At 34.0% G+C, this 18085-nt stretch overlaps 1 protein-coding gene across 1 annotated transcript; it reads right to left on the bottom strand.

Annotated features, from left to right (window-relative positions):
• Positions 1-4442: 4442 nt before the first annotated feature.
• Positions 4443-14757, bottom strand: LOC111810552 (phenylalanine--tRNA ligase alpha subunit, cytoplasmic-like). The gene is made up of 18 exons (XM_023697269.1): positions 14474-14757; positions 13829-13951; positions 13515-13607; positions 13235-13291; positions 12287-12342; positions 11623-11715; positions 11142-11232; positions 10506-10543; positions 10363-10401; positions 9608-9684; positions 9444-9528; positions 9240-9336; positions 7084-7180; positions 6021-6092; positions 5867-5933; positions 5657-5782; positions 4912-4966; positions 4443-4806 (listed from the first exon to the last, which is right to left on the bottom strand). Exons 1-18 carry the CDS (start codon positions 14618-14620, stop codon positions 4747-4749), a joined length of 1473 nt encoding a protein of 490 aa, XP_023553037.1. The 5' UTR covers positions 14621-14757; the 3' UTR covers positions 4443-4746.
• Positions 14758-18085: the final 3328 nt, after the last annotated feature.

Here is an 18085-nt window from a genome sequence, read left to right as displayed (position 1 = left end):
GGTAACTCAATCGTAGGAACTCCAAAGTTAAACGTGCTTTACTTGAAGTAACCCTATACTGAGTGACCTCTTGAAAGCTTTTCGAGTAAGCATGTGAGTGAGGACATGACCTAATTGTAAGAGCGTAAACCCACCGTTAATAGATATTGTCCTTTTTGAACTTTTCCCTTTTGGGTTCCCGTTAAAGTTTTTAAAACACGTATGGTAGGACGAGATTTTCATGCCCTTAAATGCTTCGTTCTCCTCCCCAACCCACCACTAGCAGATGTTGTTCTCTTTGGATTTTTTCTTTCGGGTTTTCCCTTAAAGTTTTTAAAACGTGTATGCTAGGGAGAGATTTTCATGCCCTTAAATGTTTCGTTCTCCTCTCCAACCCACCACTAGCAAATATTGTTCTCTTTGGATTTTTTCTTTCGGGTTTTCCCTTAAAGTTTTTAAAACGTGTATGCTAGGGAGAGATTTTCATGCCCTTAAATGTTTCGTTCTCCTCTCCAACCCACCACTAGCAGATATTGTTCTCTTTGGACTTTTCCTTTCGGGTTTTCCCTTAAAGTTTTTAAAACGTGTATGCTAGGGAGAGATTTCAACACCCTTAAATGATTGGTTCTCCTACCCAACCCACCACTAGCAGATATCGTTCTCTTTAGACTTTTCCTTTCGGGTTTCCCCTTAAAGTTTTTAAAACGCATCTGTTAGGGAGAGATTTCAACACCCTTAAATGCTTCATTCTCCTACCCAACCAATGTGGGATCTCATAACCCACTCCCCCTTCAGGGCCCAACGTCTTTGCTGGCAACGGTTCCTCTCTCCAATCGATGTGATTCCCCTCTTCAATTGATGTAGGCTCTCACAATCCACCCCCTTCGGAGCTCAGCATCCTCGCTAGCACTCTTTCCTTCCTCCAATCGATGTGGGACCCCTCCAAATCTACCCTCCTTCGAGGCCCAGCGTTCTTATTGGCACACTGCCTCGTGTCTACCTCCCTTCGGGGAACAGCAAGAAACCTGACACATACGAAATCGACTTAGATACTCCTAATGTGGGGTGGTGGATCTGGGTCGTAAAAGCTCTACTCCCCAACCAATGTGGGATCTCACAACACACTCTTTCTTCAGGGTCCAGCATCTTCACTAGCACCTATTCCCCTCTTCAATCGATGTCGTTCCCCTTTTCAATTGATGTAGGATCTCACAATCTACCCCCTTCAAAGCTCAACATCCTCGCTGTCACTTATTCCTCTCTCCAATCGATGTGGGATTTCACAGTAGGACTGTAATCAAACCACATCGTAAAAATGCAAGAGAGCACTAGAGTCATCATGTAGCTTGACATATTTTCCCATACCGATAATAATTATTCAACTAACTTAAAAATAGAACATGAATTAAAGAGATTATACTTTTGACATGTCTACACATAATAAGAAATGATTACACGACCCGACACGTAAAATAATCTATTTTAATTTGAAAATAATTTGTAAATAGGTATAGGAATAGTTTCATGTCCCCTAAAATTACTTTATTGAAGACCCACAAGATTACCAAGATCATTATCTTCATATATTTGTCTCNGAAATAAAAAAAAAAAAAAAAAACATTACAATTTTCAAAAGCTTCAATCATTTTCAAATGTGAGGCTTACAATTTTGTCTAAAATTGTCTATTTATTCCTTATCTAAAACTAGAAAAATATGAAAAAAATATTAAAACTTTATATTTATTTAATAGATTATTTGAAAAAAAAAACAATTAGAAAAAAATAAATGATTGCCACGTGTGAAATAAATTTTCTACCATATAGGGTCTATGGATGCCCACCCTATGGAGGTGACAGATACCTAAATTTATTACTTTATTAAAATTTTATTATAAAGTTTTAATTTCGTGACTATAAAGTTAAATAAATGTGGAAATTTTTATCCTAAGAGCTTTGTAAATTTACTAATTTCAATAAAATAAGTTTGGACAAAATTAAGATTATTACCGAATAATAAATTTCAACGAAAATATTGACTTAATAAAATCTGATGAACTTTGTACCGTATGAGATTTTTTTAAAAGTTGAAAGTGCATAGCGAACGTTGATTAATAAGTTTATAGATAAAAGTTGATTTTAAAATCATGTTTCAAAGCCTATTCAAACCATATCCTCGTCTTAACTTAATTTCTTAAAATTATGTAAATATATGAAAAATAAGATATTCGAATATTTGGATTTTTTTATAGCTGACACATACAATTTAACTAGAGCTACAAAAAAAAATTTCCTCAAATTTTCAGGTCAGGTCGATACGCACAATACACAAGGTGAGAATTTCTGACTTGATTCAAACTAGGTCCTCGTCCCACCGTCAATTATTTTAAAGGCTAAATCACAAGACGACTCTACATTTAAAAAAGTTGTACCGACCTAAAATGGAAATGGAGAAACAAACATCACCACATAGTTTCGGGTCATTCGTACTCGTTCTAAGTCCAATCAATCACCTCAAATTTTAACGTATTATTATTTTTTTTTTTCTTTTTGTTTGCTATTCAACCTTATTTGTACATAAACTCTTAAAATGATTTTAAAAAATATATATTTTTAGCGAAGCCTACGAGCCTTACCATTCTATTAGCTTCTTAATATATGGATATGGGGTGTAAGTAAGCACTAAATTACTACAATTTTACAAATTTTGAAAAATACAAAGACATTTAATTATTATTCTTAGAAACAGAATTAAAAAAAAAAAAATGAAATTCATAGTTATCTCATTGCAAAATCCTCCCTCGTCTCCCCATCTCCAAATGTTAACATAAGAAAGGAAGGAAGAGTTGGAAGGTTTGAAGAGTACAACGATAATAACTCAAAACGTTTAGGGTGCTCGGACCACTAAGTTCAGCCGGGTAGAGTTGAATTTTTAACCCGATTCTACATTTGGTTAGTCGAGTTTTTTTTACCCTAATTTGTCTATTCCACTCGAAGGAGCTCTAAAGTCTACACCCCAACAAAGATTTCCTTAACCTAAACTAAGCAACTCTGCAGACTTCAGACTTTATACGTCTACGCTCTCTAAGTCCAATATTGTCCCAACACAAGCCCGTCCGGATATTGTCATTTTTGGGTTTTTTCTTACGGATTTCCCCTCAAGGTTTTTAAAACACGTATGCTAGAGAGAAGTTTCCACACCCTTATAAAAGGTGTTTCGTTCTCCTCTTCAACCGATGTGGGATCTCTCACAATCCACCCCCCTTCACGGCCCAACATCCTCGTCACTCGTTCCTTTCTCCAATTGATGTGGGACCCTACCCCCGCCAAATCCACCCCTTCGGGGGACAGTTTCCTCACTAGCACATCACACGATGTCTGGCTTTGATACCATTTGTAACGACCCAAGCCCACCGTTAGCAAATATTGTCCTTTTTGGGCTTTCCCTTGCGGACTTCCCCTTAAAATTTTTAAAACGCGTATACTATGAAGGTTTCAATCTTATAAAGGGTATTTCGTTCTTCTCTCTAATCAACGTGAGATCTCTCACAAATACCCTATATGAAAAGATAGTTCTGTTCTCCATCCTAGCGAGATCTCTGACAAATATCCTGTAGGAAAGGACAATTATTGAGAAGTCAAGGTCATATAGAGAGAGGGCCTCCCTTTACCACACACATGACAGCCAAATTTTTGGTACTTATTCTTTTCCTTTTAGTATCACAAGGAAACCAAACATGTCTTTTAGCTATTATCAAACAGAACCCAATACTTACTTTAGTTTTTTTCCTGTCTGGATAAGAGGGAAAAAGTCATTCTTCTGCACTATACATCAGATCGTACCATTTCTGTTTGTCCAGTTCAGCTTAGGGGCCACAATAAATGTAGGGTAGTTTATAAAATATTTCAAAATCAATGTTAGTCCGTGAACTTTTATCTTTATACTTTCATATTCGAGTCTATTACGGTCATTGAATTTTAAAAATGTAATAAAAGTTCAACAATTTATTACAAAAATCAAATCTATTAGAAGATACGAATCAAGACTCTAATTTAACATGAACAATAATGATATTCAAATCTATTAGATACGAATCAAGACTCTAATTTAACATGAACAATAATGATATTAGTGGCGCAAGAAAATTTTATTAGCCACATAAGTAGAACTCAAAACTAAATCAATCCACGTTGATGAATAGTTCGATTTCACCCTTCAACATCTAAAGATATCAGTTCCATTCAACCACGATTTTCCTCGTGCAACACCTCGACCACATGTTTTTGAGAGAGGGCATTTAACGCATTCAAATTAGGTATTATCAATCAATCCAAGGAAACATAGGAAAAAAAAAAAGTCGAAAAGGCTACGTCAACACAAAGAAAAAGGGTTCACAAGTAGTTGTCCTCTATTACGGCAGTTAAGCGATAAACATCGATAATTAAATCCAATCTCAAGAGAAGAGTAGGCTAGAAAAAGCTGCACCCAATTAACAATCTACGTCTCAATTATAAATTAATCAAAGTCAAAACTTACATATAAAGAGAATATGGAACCTCAATTCAAGCAGGTCATGTTTTTGTCAATTGAATTACCATTGGCTCAATAATTCATTAAACGAGGTGTCGATGCAATAGGCTTTTCAAGTAAATGAATGAGTACTTACCAATTTAAGCAAGAAGGAGAATTTGAACGATCAATTTAGCCTTCTGCTGGTCAACACAAACCAAAATGAAAGATCAAATGGGTGTTTCTTGGGCTTGATTCACTCAACTTGCATTGATGCCGAGGCGGCATATCGGATTTTTCTTCATTAGACCAAGATCGACCTGGAGAAATATAAGAATATGGGCCAACCAAACAGAGATTCGTTCAGATACATTATAATGATGGATTTTCCAAGGTTGTGGTAAAGACGGAGTTATAAGGGATACCTTGTGGCCAAAGAGATCGCGAATGTTATCAACACCGTACAAGATCATGGTTGGTCTGGTTCATGGACAGATGCAAGAGAAAATAATCATCAATTTATTATTCATCTAAAGAGTAATTGGATTCTAAATATTCTATACATTTTCAATTCTGCTCCTTCGAACTTTTGAAACACCTAAACTAATCCTTTTAAGTAAAAAAAGATGTAACTTTATTTGACCTTTTGAAAATCAATGGTGTTATATCGTATATCGTTTAAAAACATGAAGAGTTCCTATAACAAAAACAAATAATTTGGATATTGTTTGATAATCATTTGACTTTATTTTTGGTTTTTGAAAATTAAGCTTATAAACACCCCTTTTGCTTCTCTATTTTGTTATCCACTTTTAGAGATGTTTTCAAAATCCAAGCCAGTTTTCAAAAAGCCTTTTTTCGTATTTGAAATTTAACTATATGAAATCAAATGGTTCCTTAGAAAGGATGAAAACTACTGTAAACAAATAGCAAAAAACAAGCAGAATTTTCAAAAAACAAAATGTGCAAACAAGGCCATACATTTAAAAACCGCAATTTCAAAAGTGCAAGACCTTAGGAAATTCATGGAAACTTAATATGACCAAAACTATATTTAAACGTTAATGTCAGAGCGCAAACCTCATAAAAGTTAGGAACGAGGCCAACACACTTCTGGGACCAAGTAAAAAACAAATGCATTTGGCATTTAATGAGACATGAGAATCTTACCTCTCGAGTGAAAGACCCCATGCAATAACACGGACATCCTCTGGAAGCCCCATAGGTAGCAGCATTTCGGGTCTGAACATTCCTGAATTTCCAACTTCCACCCATTTCTTAAAGCCTTCATGATAACTGAAAAATATAATGCATCAAACACATGGAGAGCAAATCTAGCATAACAACAGCAATTTCAAAGTGATTCAGTTATTCAGTCACCTGAAAATTTCCATGCTGGGTTCGGTATATGGGTTATAAGCAGGCTTGAAGCGTAGCTTGGACATGCCTGAAAATGGAATATGCACATGAATAATCCAATTGTTTTCTTTCAAACATTATTTAGGCATACAATGTGCTACTATTAATTGGTTACCTAGACGAGAGAAGAAGTCATACAATACTCCAATCAAGTCTCCAAGAGTAAGTCCTCGATCACATATCAACCCTAAAAACCAGAGGCAAATATTTACATTTCCGATTGATTATTGAAATATAACTGAGAAATTCAGTATACTGGTCCGTAAAAGTCTATTTAGCTTATATGAAAAAATAAAGTTTGATGAGTTCAATAAAATTTTCCAATTAAAATATCTATATAAATCAGTATATAATTGAACATTACGTGTTAAATGGACACTAATAAACAAATAGTCTCTTCATTGTTTTGACACGGTTTTTATCACATTTGTAATTGATTTATTAGAATAACATTATAAATTATTTGAACGAACAGTCTTTTTGTTTAAATGAAAAACTGAGTTTTCAATGAGAAGGATGGATGGAAAAATGCATACAAAAAGACAATCGAACGAAAATGGGACTCCAATCCAAAAGGATCAACACTTACTGATAGTCACAAAACAAATTCAAAACAAAATCCCAAACATAGGTGTTATAAGATTCTTAACTTAACAAGGATAAATGGACATATCACATTTAAAAATATATATATATATATATATATAACTTATTTCTACCATTATAATTATTGAAGATTTTATTGGAAACCCGAAACAAATTCATTCAAGAGTCAAGATCATAAGAAAAAAAAATTAAAATATTGAATTATATATTACTTTCATTTATAAATCTTAAAATAAATGTTCTTACGTTTATGTAAAAATAAAAGACAAAATACAAGAATATAGGAAAATGAAAAAAATGAAAACATAAGTTTTATCGTCTACATTATCATATTAAATCTTTTTTATTGATATTTATTTAATTGAATAAACAAAATAAATGAAGACAACATACTAAATTAGATTGAAAAAAATGTTTTTAAAAATAATTAAAGACAGTGGATGAAAGAGGAGATAGAAAAGAAAGCTTCTCCTTTCTTAACACTTTTATATATTTTATTGTATTTAATTTAATATAGATAGATTTAAGAAATGAGAATTGTCAAAAAGTTCAAATGTATTAATCATAAATACCTTCTATCTGGTGAAATTCAGCAAGATGGGTTCGATCTACTGCTTCATTTCTGAAAACGCGGTCTATCGAGAAGTACTTTTTGGGGGCAAATGGTTTCTGTGACAAATATTGAAAAGAAAGAGATATTTCAAGGAAACAACCTCGCCAGATAATTTGGGGGGAAACGAAAAAATAAAAAGAAGAAATGAAATTGGAAACTGATAAAAGACCAAGAGTTAGTACAAGCATCGGAAAAATCATCTGCGATAGAAGTAGAATTGAGTGGCTTAACAAATAGACAATACGAATCTCCATCCCTTTCTTTTAATTTAATTGACCAGACAACTTAGACGATTAGTTTCGCCACCCAAGGAATCACCCCAAAATAATCCACCATTTTTTGCGACATAATGTCCGTCTTAATAGGAATTCTAACTCAGGTAGGAAATACGTCAGCAAATTAGATAAATCATAGGGTCCTTCCTCATTCTGAATATTTTTTCTTCCACTAGCTTCCAGAAACTATTAAATCTCCAACGTCTGGAAGAACACAGCCCCCCCGGTTGTGGTTACATTGAGGATCAGGAAAAATGGATAAGTGTAATGCATATCAGGTAAAACTACGTTTATCTTGGAGGTCAATATGGATTTAATTTGGTTTAATTGACATTACTTCTTGAAATCTAATTTGGGTAAATTACATTCATGGTTAAATTAAGATAATTATATTCTTAATTTTTTTAATGAGAGAATTATTTCATTGGCGTTTGAAATTTACAAAAGGGATGTGCTATCCGTGAAGCTTATAAAAGACCTTCCCAATTAACAATGAATGAGGTATGACAATAGGAAGCAAAAGTATTAAACAATTTACACCATGAAATGTCACGGTAAACAATATTGTCGAAGATCCAATATAAGTTTGTTTCTTTTCCGTGAACCTTTTTATCTCGCTTTTTCTAGAGATTCCAAAAGAGAGCCCTAATGAGGTTGGGACATAACAAAACTTCTGCACTTTTGAAGGAGTGGTATGTTAAGACCAAGTCCAATAAATCCACCTCTCCATGAAAGTGAGGTGTCATCTGAAAGTACTAGAATCTTTATCCGTAAGTTATAAGCATAAGTTACTACATAAATATGTGGTTTTGTGATTTGTTGTCTCTATTGCATAAAGGGCACCAATTGGGAAATTGGGTCATGAAGGGCATTCTTCCCTTTCTTTTTTTTTTTTTTCCGTAGGATTCCCTTTGTGCTAATGATTTTGTGCACGATTTTCTGATTTTTTGGGTGATTTATTTTCCATACTGTCTTGGTTAGTGTGGGCTTTATGGCTTTTGTCTTTTCTCCCATATCCATCATTAAGGATGAGAAGGCCTTGTCAGCATTAGGAAGCTATTCCAATGAGTTTGCTACTTGAGACAGCACTATTGAGTTAAATCGGCTCATTCTGTATCTTTGCTATCTTTTAGGTGAATTAATCTGGCTCATTCGGTATCTTGTTATCTTTCAGGTTCCTATCGAGCTGCAAGTCCTAAAATTTGTTGTCATCTTTCCATGTTTCTTTGATTGTCTTACATTGTGATAGTCCATAGAAAAGAGGATACATCATAGCTAGCATGGTGTTGACAATCCAAGGGTTAGAAGGGTCGGTCCATAAAGATGTGTTTCCTCCCTCACTGATCCTATGGCGAATGTCGTTGGTGATGAGGTTATGGTGCTTTTTCACAAACTTCCATGGCCCCTAAGGAGAAGGTGGGCGACCGATTCTTTATAAGATTCCTCAACAAGGTGGTGTCTTCATGGTAAAACCTCTAATTCCATTAGGTGAGGAGTGTTTCGTTTTTCTCCTTCGTCGAATATAGGCCATACCTCCCTCAAATTTTTTTAGTTAATAATTTTTATTTCGGTTTCAAATCAATAAATTTTGAGAATTTAACATTCTCTTGAACTTTAGTTCAAAATTTGACAAGTTCAATCTTATTTTCCAATGATTTTATCCAAATGCTTTTGGACGTTTTAATTTGAAAATATGATTGAAAACAAAAGCCAATAATTGTGAATGTTTGAATGCATAACAGTTCTCCCATTGTTTCAGTATTTAATCATGAACGCTGACCAGAACTGATTAAATTATTTATCAAAGCCTACATAGAACATAAACCAAACAATGACTAACCTGTGCAAGCAAATATAACATCCTGGAGGACACAGCAGTAGTATGAGTTCGCAGTAGGTTCTTATTTGCTTCCTCTCGTTTCCAATCATATCCATATCTGAAAGAGGCAGAATAATACAAATAATCACTCACAAGAAAAAATTAAATCTCGGAAATACTAGGCAAAGAAAGAAAGGTGACAGTTTGAAGAACAGAATATCACACCCTTTGGATCCAAAACCACCAATCTCATGGACCTGTTTCACCCGCTCCACATAATCTTCAGGAAGTTCCCTTGTGCTGGCAGGAGCTACAGAGGTAAAACCAAATAACTATTCAGAAAAAAATTAAAAAAAAAACTTTTGATGTTCAGCAATCACGGAAGAAACCTTGCAAGAAGAAAGTATCGTGCGCATCACGGGCAGGGTGTTGTTGTGGTTGGAATAATGCATCAAAGTTCCAGAAGCTGTTGGTACAGAAGAGAAAGAAAAGCTAATAAGGTTTTGAAAAGATATTTAGGCAAGCCACATTTCTTTTCCCAATCGAACCCCTCCTTGGGTTCTAGGAGCAAGCTCCGAAGTTAATGCACATGCATATACAGTTAACTTTTTAAAATATAAGAAACAGAACTTTCATTATCAAGAGATTTTTTTTTTTTAAAAAAAAGGAGAGATTAGATACCCCCACACATTCATCCAAGGGTTACAAAAAAGAAGTCCAACTGGTGAAGATGAGTTAGGTTATAATCATGTATGAAGAGAGGCCATATAAATATAAACAAAAGAAAAGAGAAAAAGAAAGAAGAATATGCTATCAGTTCTCCGATAATAATAATTTAAATAATAATCAAAATAATAAAGCCTAAAGAATAGAAAAGCTAAAAGAAGAGCGTTTGTAAAAGATTTATCTCACTATGGTGCATGCCAAGTGAGGTTGAGTCAAGTGTGCCGCCTCTTAAAAATGTTTGTGGGGAGCCTCTTGATTTACATCACAATAAGACCATTATAACGCTATACCAAGGTGGAAAAAACAAAAAAATGTATTGAACTTTGTATAGTACTGACATATATTCAGTAATTTTAAAAAAGAACTATGCATGTAAAACGTATCATTCAAGAAAAAGGGAGCAGGGGAGAACTCCTACCTGCTCTCGACAAAGTTATTGGTAGGCATCTCTTCAAATCTGAAATCAGAAACCAAAACACAGGCCTATAACTGTAAATTTTTATTTAAAACAACAAAGTAATACAGAAGATAAGCGTAAGTATAATAAGATAAATCACTTACCCCATTTGACGAAAAATATTTTTTAATTGCTGTCGGACCTAAAAGTTTTTTAAGAGCAAAAGGCAATCCATTTCAGTACATAAACAGATACATAAGGCATTCATAGACAGAAGGGGGAAAGCATCAAAAAATTGAACGCGATATGTGCTGAAATAAAAATTTACAACCTACTCTAACTAGTTTAAAGATCATTGGAAGGTAAGAAACATGATCGATGTAGAATCAGGCAGTGTCAACCATCAATCTGCCTATATCTAATTTCAAAGCCCAATGGTCACAAAGTTCTGTTTCTTAAAACAAGAAATAAACTTTTTCATTGATTAATCAGAAGGAAGAAAATTGTTCAAAAATACACTTCCCCAAAGGGAGAGAATGAAACAGGAACTAAAAAGAGCCTAACAAAAAAATATCAAAGGTGCTACATTCCCTAGATTCAAGTTCCTACTAAGGAATTCATTTTCCATATTCTACAAATAATTGCAATTTTTGCTCTGGGTAATTTGATCATCAATACTGGCATAATTATTAACCCATAAGCATTCAGGCATGTCCTTACTTAAAGGTGTTTAATGTTAACTAATAATTTTCTATTTAAATGAAGGGTTTTCATTTTTTTCAAAATATACGTATTATTACCTTCAGCAATGGATGAAGATGACCACCCTCAAGGGGCTGACCTTTGGCATTAAAGTTATACTCCTTGAATTCTAGTTCTCTCCAGTCTCCCCTAGATAGTGCAAAATATGAGATAAATCTATAAGTTTCCAAGGCTGTTTGATACAAGATACACGAACTAGAAACAAATGAGCAAACTAGACACGATAATTGACGTTTCAGTTGCAATGCCATTCCTCCAACAACAACACACATATTTTAGCCTACAATAACTCACAATAAACAGAAAACGATTGATGAAAGTAGAAAATGAGAGTTTTAATGCCAAACTGTATACCATCTCAAGAACTGACCTCGGATGCATACACAGTTTTTTTAAAAAATATATAAATACAAAAATAGAAACACTTTTAACAGCTGAATGGAGAGCAATTGTGTTACCAAATGCACACTGTCATAAAATAAAATCCACGCACGAAACAAGAATAGGCAAATAGGAAACCTCTGAAGATTTTCTCGTGTCAAATCTGTCGCAGCCTTTTTCCTTCTTGGAGCATAACTAGGACCCTTCTTCACTGAATAGCCTTTCCATGTTCTAGAGAAGGTCAAATTAAACATTTTTAAGATAACAAACAGACTGAACCCGTATCAAGTGTTAAAAGCATATAGAGTCATAAAAGCTTCTTAAAATATAAAACAACTCAGCTTTTTGTAATTTGTAATTTGTAATTTTCAGCTTCGTGTAATTTTTTTAGACTGGAGTCCATTCTTGTAGTTTGTTGTGAACTCCTGTTGTGAGCTTTTTTTTTTTTTTGTATGCACGTATACTGTATATTCTTCTGTTTACTCAATGAATGCTCAATTTCTTACCAAAAGCAGAATAGAAATTGAGCCTCATCCAAAAGAGTATGAAAACGTCANCTTGTGGGTACTTTTGTTTTTTTGTTTTTGTTTTTTGTTTTTTGTTTTTTTTTGTTTTTTTGAATAAAAGAAACAGAGAAGATATATTGACCAATCCAAAGAAATATTATATCATCCCATCTCTGGTGAAAACCAAATACAGAGGTCCACATGCCTAACACACCAAACAAGAGGAACACAAATTTTTTTAAATATATATTTAAATGTCCAATTAATAAGTAGTGAAAGCGAGGTACGAGAATTACTGTGATACAATCAGCTTTCTTGCTTTGAGTGCCTTCACGTCATCATCATGAACTTCCTGGACTCAAGATTCAAAATAATTAGCTGATGATGATCGACACCAAGATATTAAAAAAAATTATTAAAGAAAAAAACAAACAGACAGGAGACAATGGAATGATGTAGATAGCCAACCCTCCAAACATTAGCAACAGATTTTTTTTTTTTTTTCTTTACATTGACCCTAACTGATTTTTAACAATATATTCTGGGTAATCCCTGTGTCCGCTTACTAAGAGTACATGTTATATGTCAGTTGAGTTATGCTCATGTTTGGTAGTACATTAACAATTGCTTATCTATGAAAAATTATCAGGATCGATAATCCAAATCTCTTTGGTAGTACACTGGAGTCAATTTGGGGGTCTTCCTAAAAGAAATAGTAGCATTAGTTCAAAACATGATTACAAAATAGGAGGAAGAAATAACCTCCCTACGAGACAGGCAAGTTTCTTTTTCTCTCTCTAATTGACTTGTGTAACGGAGAAAATACAAAAATTTCTAGAAACAGTATAACATCTTGAAACATTTTGATGGTGCTCTCAAAACTTCTTTGCAACATGAGAAAATATTCTAAAATGTACGTGGAGTTCAATATAGTATGTTATCAATTTGGTCACCTAAATTTTGAAACAATGCATATAAATAGGCTAAACTTGGAAAAACAAAGATGCATAGTGAACATAATGAGAAATGACAATTTAGTTCTTAACAACATATTAGTCATTATTCGCAAACTCCCATAATTTAATAGTAACTAAATATTCCGATGCCACTTTCCACTTTTCAACCGGCTTCCTAGAGATACAATATGACCATGAACCAGAAATGGATGAAACTCATTATTGAAGCTTCAATATCCAAGAACCTGTGTTATACAAAACAAATGAATCATGCAAACCAATAATCACCTTTCCATCTTTTATCTGCAGAAGTGAATTTTTCACCTTGTCCTCAACATGTTGAACCTACAGCCAAACAAACTTGTAAATAATCATACAGAATATAAAGGTGCTTTAATTATAATATCTAAGCTATAAAATAAAACTGGTGTGAAGTTAATCCATGTCATATCCTGGTTGCAGTAGTATAACAATTCATACAATTAACGCCTATTGAGATCATTTTTATCAATATCTTAATAATGAACTCCCACAAAAAAAATAAAATAAAATAAAAAATAGTTCTAACCTTTCGGGATATCGATTGCTTCCCCATTTCAACCCATTTGTTCTTTGCTGCCTGAGCACAGCCAATTTTGAAAATAGATGGACCAAGCTTTTTCTGCAAAACCAGACCAGTTGGACATGGGCAACAAACAGCTTCAGTACTAATATAGACTCATATCCACAAATATGAAAATGAAGGCAAAAACTAATAAGGAAAATGCCTAATTTCCATCCTTGACACTCTCAAATCATCAACCTCGAATGAAAAGTTTTAAATTGGAATAATCCTCATCCTCTACGTCAAAACAAAATGAATATCCATGACGGCAATATCACCTGTAGTTCTTCCTTTGGAATTCCCTCGGGTGGAATTGCCAAGAATAGCTGCAGCTCAGGTGATCCTGTAGCAGTATATGTCTCGCCCTCATCAGTTAGAATCCATTTCTCCTTCTTAATGTCCTGAAAAACTCTCCAAAAGAGAGATGTGATCAATAAATGAATTCGCAGTTTAACTATTCGTGAAAATGTGAAGCTATTAGTATATGAAGCAACCAAAGACCACAAATTAAACACAGGGAAGCCCACTCAAAGCAAACAACCGTCTGCAAACCAATCAAATGTTACAGCAACAATCAGATACAATTAAAATCAAACAAAATAATTGTTTCGGTAAGTTGACCGGCTCACGAGTCCTCAAGAATTCTAGTTTTAATCTACTACACACCAAAACAAATACAAAACCAACGACAAGGCTTGAAGTTACAAAAATAAGTTCAGACACGTTCGAATTGACGCAGAGAGTTGAGGACCAAGCAAATGTCAACGATTCTGCAATCAATGACAAGTACAAAGGCAGGCAGGCAAGTAGTCATTTCCAGCTCAAACAATCTAAAGCTAGTTATCACCTTACTATGCTAGAAATTCATCCAAGCAGAAAGAAACATAAATGATTAAAAAAAAAATGATGATTAGCAATTGTACTTCAGCATCGACATATCTGAAGCCATTGAGACTCTTGATGACGTTGACGACCTCGTTATGATCAAGTCCAAACTCATCGGCGAACCGTCCAGAATCGGAGATTTCGACGTTCTTCTCAAGGTAACCGAGAATTGCTTCCTCCGCCATCTTCTCGATGGCTTCGCGGCCACTTCTTCAACGCTCACGAGCAGCTGCAGTTCGTCTATCTCTTCTCTACGCCGAATATGCTCACAGAAGCCCTGAATTTGGTTTGACGGCAAAATCAGTGGAGGCAGATAGCTTGACTGAGAAATTGAGAAATGAGGCGACTCGCTTCTTGGGCCTAACCTTGTTGGACGACTCGCTTATTGGGCCTAAAGTCGTTGGGCTTTCATGACCGTAAAAATGGGCCTTTTTTATAAATTTGGGTTAACATGGCCCAACATATTTGTTATTGAAAATTGAAAAAAAAATATAATATTTTAATATTGAATTTAATTTAGTAAATTACTAAAATACCCCATGGATTAGGGCATTATTGGAAATAAAAATTATGAAATATCTAATTAATTTATAAAAATAACAATAATTTTAAAATTAAATTTTCCACTAAAAACAAATAAGACAGCTCAATAATAGAGTATAACAAAATGGTGGAATTAAGGAATATATAAAAATTAAATTAAATAAATAAATCAAACACGTGATTAAAAAAACATTTAAATAAATTATTAAAAATTAGGGAGGTTCATATTACTCGATCAAATTAGAACTATCTAAACCCACTTTGGATTCGATTAACGAGTTAAAATTTTTTTGTTCGGGTCAACCCCACCAACATCAGAATAGGGTTACAACCCAATCAATGATACCCTACGTTTTTTAAAAAAATTAAGAATATTTAACTTGTAAATATTCGATATTTGAACTTTACGAAATTTTAGTTATTAATGTAACATATATCGTAAATGAGTATAATTTTTTTAAACAAAAAAAAAAAAAAAAAAAAAAAAACTCAAACACGTCAACCGAACCCAAAAATAGTTGGATTCGTTTGTGAGCTCTAATTGGGTCGGATCATCAATCCAATTAACTGAAAATTGAGTTAGTCCAAACAAAATTTCAGGTCGTCACCACACGTTTACTAAAGATATATTAAAAAAAAAAATTAGAACCCGAACATTACAACATCATTTCAGGTCATCACGACACCTATTCCGACTTCTAATTTCCATTCAAAATTATAACATATAAACATTTTTCCACTAGTAATAATGAAGTACAAAGTTGAATAATATCTTATAATATCTTATATAAAAGATAATATCTGAAACCACGTCCAATTCCAAATTGCAGAACATGCGAAACGTGTCGAACAGCTATTGGACAAGACGATGACAGTACAGCAGTGACCTGTCACCCCAAAATTAATAATAAAAGAGCTACAAAAATAGAGTGCATCTCGTTTTCAATGTTCTAAGCTGGCCTCCACAGTCACGACAGTCCAATAAACCCTAAAAAAAAAACAAAATTAATATTATTTTATTCATTTATTAAACTTTTCATTTTAATTTAATTTCATATATTAATTTTAACATATGGTTTGGGTATTTAAACTATTTGAAATTATTCGTTGATAAGGACAAATCAATATTATTTATGTTGTTGCTAATTGTATTATTGAGCTGCCTGTCTCTCTTCATTTGTTCTTCATTTTTATTTTATTTCAAAGATTATGTTTTCACATTAATTTAATTTTAGGGTTTGTTTAGCGTTGTTTCCATTTGTTCGTAATTTATGTATTTTCTTCTCGACAACTTGCCCCCACTCGTTTGCTTATGCTCATCGTGTTTTCTTACTCCGATATGTTCGTGCAGGTCCCACTAGCTATTCTCGGTTGATTGAAAAGGGTGATCTCTCTTCTCGATAAAAGATTTACTTTTTTAGCTAGATGAGGAACGAGGGAGGCTAAACGTGATCAAGGACGGGATTTCCGTCTCACTTGCTTCCCTTTGTTTGAGTAAGTATGTTGAAAATTATATTGCAAGATCCCACGTCAATTGAAGAGAGGAACGAGTGTCAACGAGTGGACTCGAAAGGGGCGGATTGTGGATCCCACGTCGGTTGGAGAGAAGAAAGAAACTGTGATATCCCACCTTGGTTGGGGAGGAGAACAAAACAATAAGGGTGTGGAACCCTTCCCCTAGCAGACGCGCTTTAAAGCCTTGAGGGGAAGCTCGAAAGGGAAAGCCCAAATAGGACAATAGATGAATCTGGGCTGTTACAGAAACATTATTTATAAGAATGTAAAAGTCTCTCTATAACAGACATGTTTTTAAAACCATGAGGGGAAGTCCAAAAAGACAATATCGACTAGTAGTGGACTTAGGTTATTACATGTTATTAAATTATTATAATGTCTTACATTTTTTAATATAGATTATATATTTCCTCGGTGGAACCCGATCGGTGAAAAATAAATAGAAGGCATTCCCGTGTCATTTTTCACAGACATTTTTATATGAAATAGAAAATTAATTTAATTAAGTATAAAGTTAATTTAATTAGTTTATAAATGTCAACACGTCCACTAATTTCCGATTAATTTAATAATAGAGATTTGTGGATATTATTTTGTATAAGATTTTGGCAAAAAGGCCAAACCGCCGTGACAGAAGCTACGTCACTTCCATTCCACCCACCAACTAATTTTTTTTTTTTTTCTCCCTTATTTGGGTCTTAAAACGTCATCAACTTATGCATTACTAGATTTATTATTTTAAAAAAATTCTAATGGCGGATCCCACGTCTCTTAGTGAACGTATTTTAAAATCTTAAGAGGAAACTCGGAAGTAAAATCCCAAGAAAGATAATAGTTGTTAGCGGTGGGCTTATGCTATTACAAATAGTATCATAACCAAACATCGGGTTGTGTGTCAATGATGTGTCAGAGAGAACATTGGGTCCCTGAGGAGGTGGATTGTGAAATCTCATATCGGTTGGAAAGATGAACAAACATTTTTTACAAGAGTGTAGAAATCTCTAGTGGGTGCGTTGTAAAACTTTAAGGGAAAGCCCATAGAAGACAATATCGAGAGGTGGATTATGAGATCCTATGTCAATTTGAGAGGGGAACGAAACATTTATTATAATAGTGTGGAAGGGGTGTTCAGAAGGGTAAACCCATAAAGGATAAGGGTAGATTTTGAGATCTCACGTCAGTTAGAGAGAGAGAGAAATGAAATATTTCTTACAACGGTCCCACATCGGTCGGAGAGGGAACGAAATATTTCTTATAATAGTGTGGGAGCTCTCCAGAATTGTGAGATCTCACGTTAGTTAGTTGTAGAGGTGAACAAAATATTCCTTACAATTCTATTTTAGTTTTTTTATAAAAAAAACCCTAAATTAAAGTGGTGGACATAATTTTTTGGCAATAACTTTAGAGTGGGAGGAGAGAGAGAATGACTGGGTGATGGGTAAGGAATTGGCATGCAGTCTATGGCGGTTCATTTAAAGAAAGAACAGTCCAATGGGGGAAGAGGGACTTATTTTATGTCCTCACAAAAAGTCAACTTTTGTTGGTGACTCACAGCTGTTGTCACACTGTCCTCCTTTCTGTACTATGCCTTT

The sequence above is a fragment of the Cucurbita pepo genome, chromosome LG14 (assembly GCF_002806865.2).
Source record: "Cucurbita pepo subsp. pepo cultivar mu-cu-16 chromosome LG14, ASM280686v2, whole genome shotgun sequence".
Taxonomy (NCBI): Eukaryota; Viridiplantae; Streptophyta; class Magnoliopsida; order Cucurbitales; family Cucurbitaceae; genus Cucurbita; species Cucurbita pepo.
Note: the sequence above shows the minus strand (reverse complement) of the source record. Positions and strands in the feature narration are given on the sequence as shown.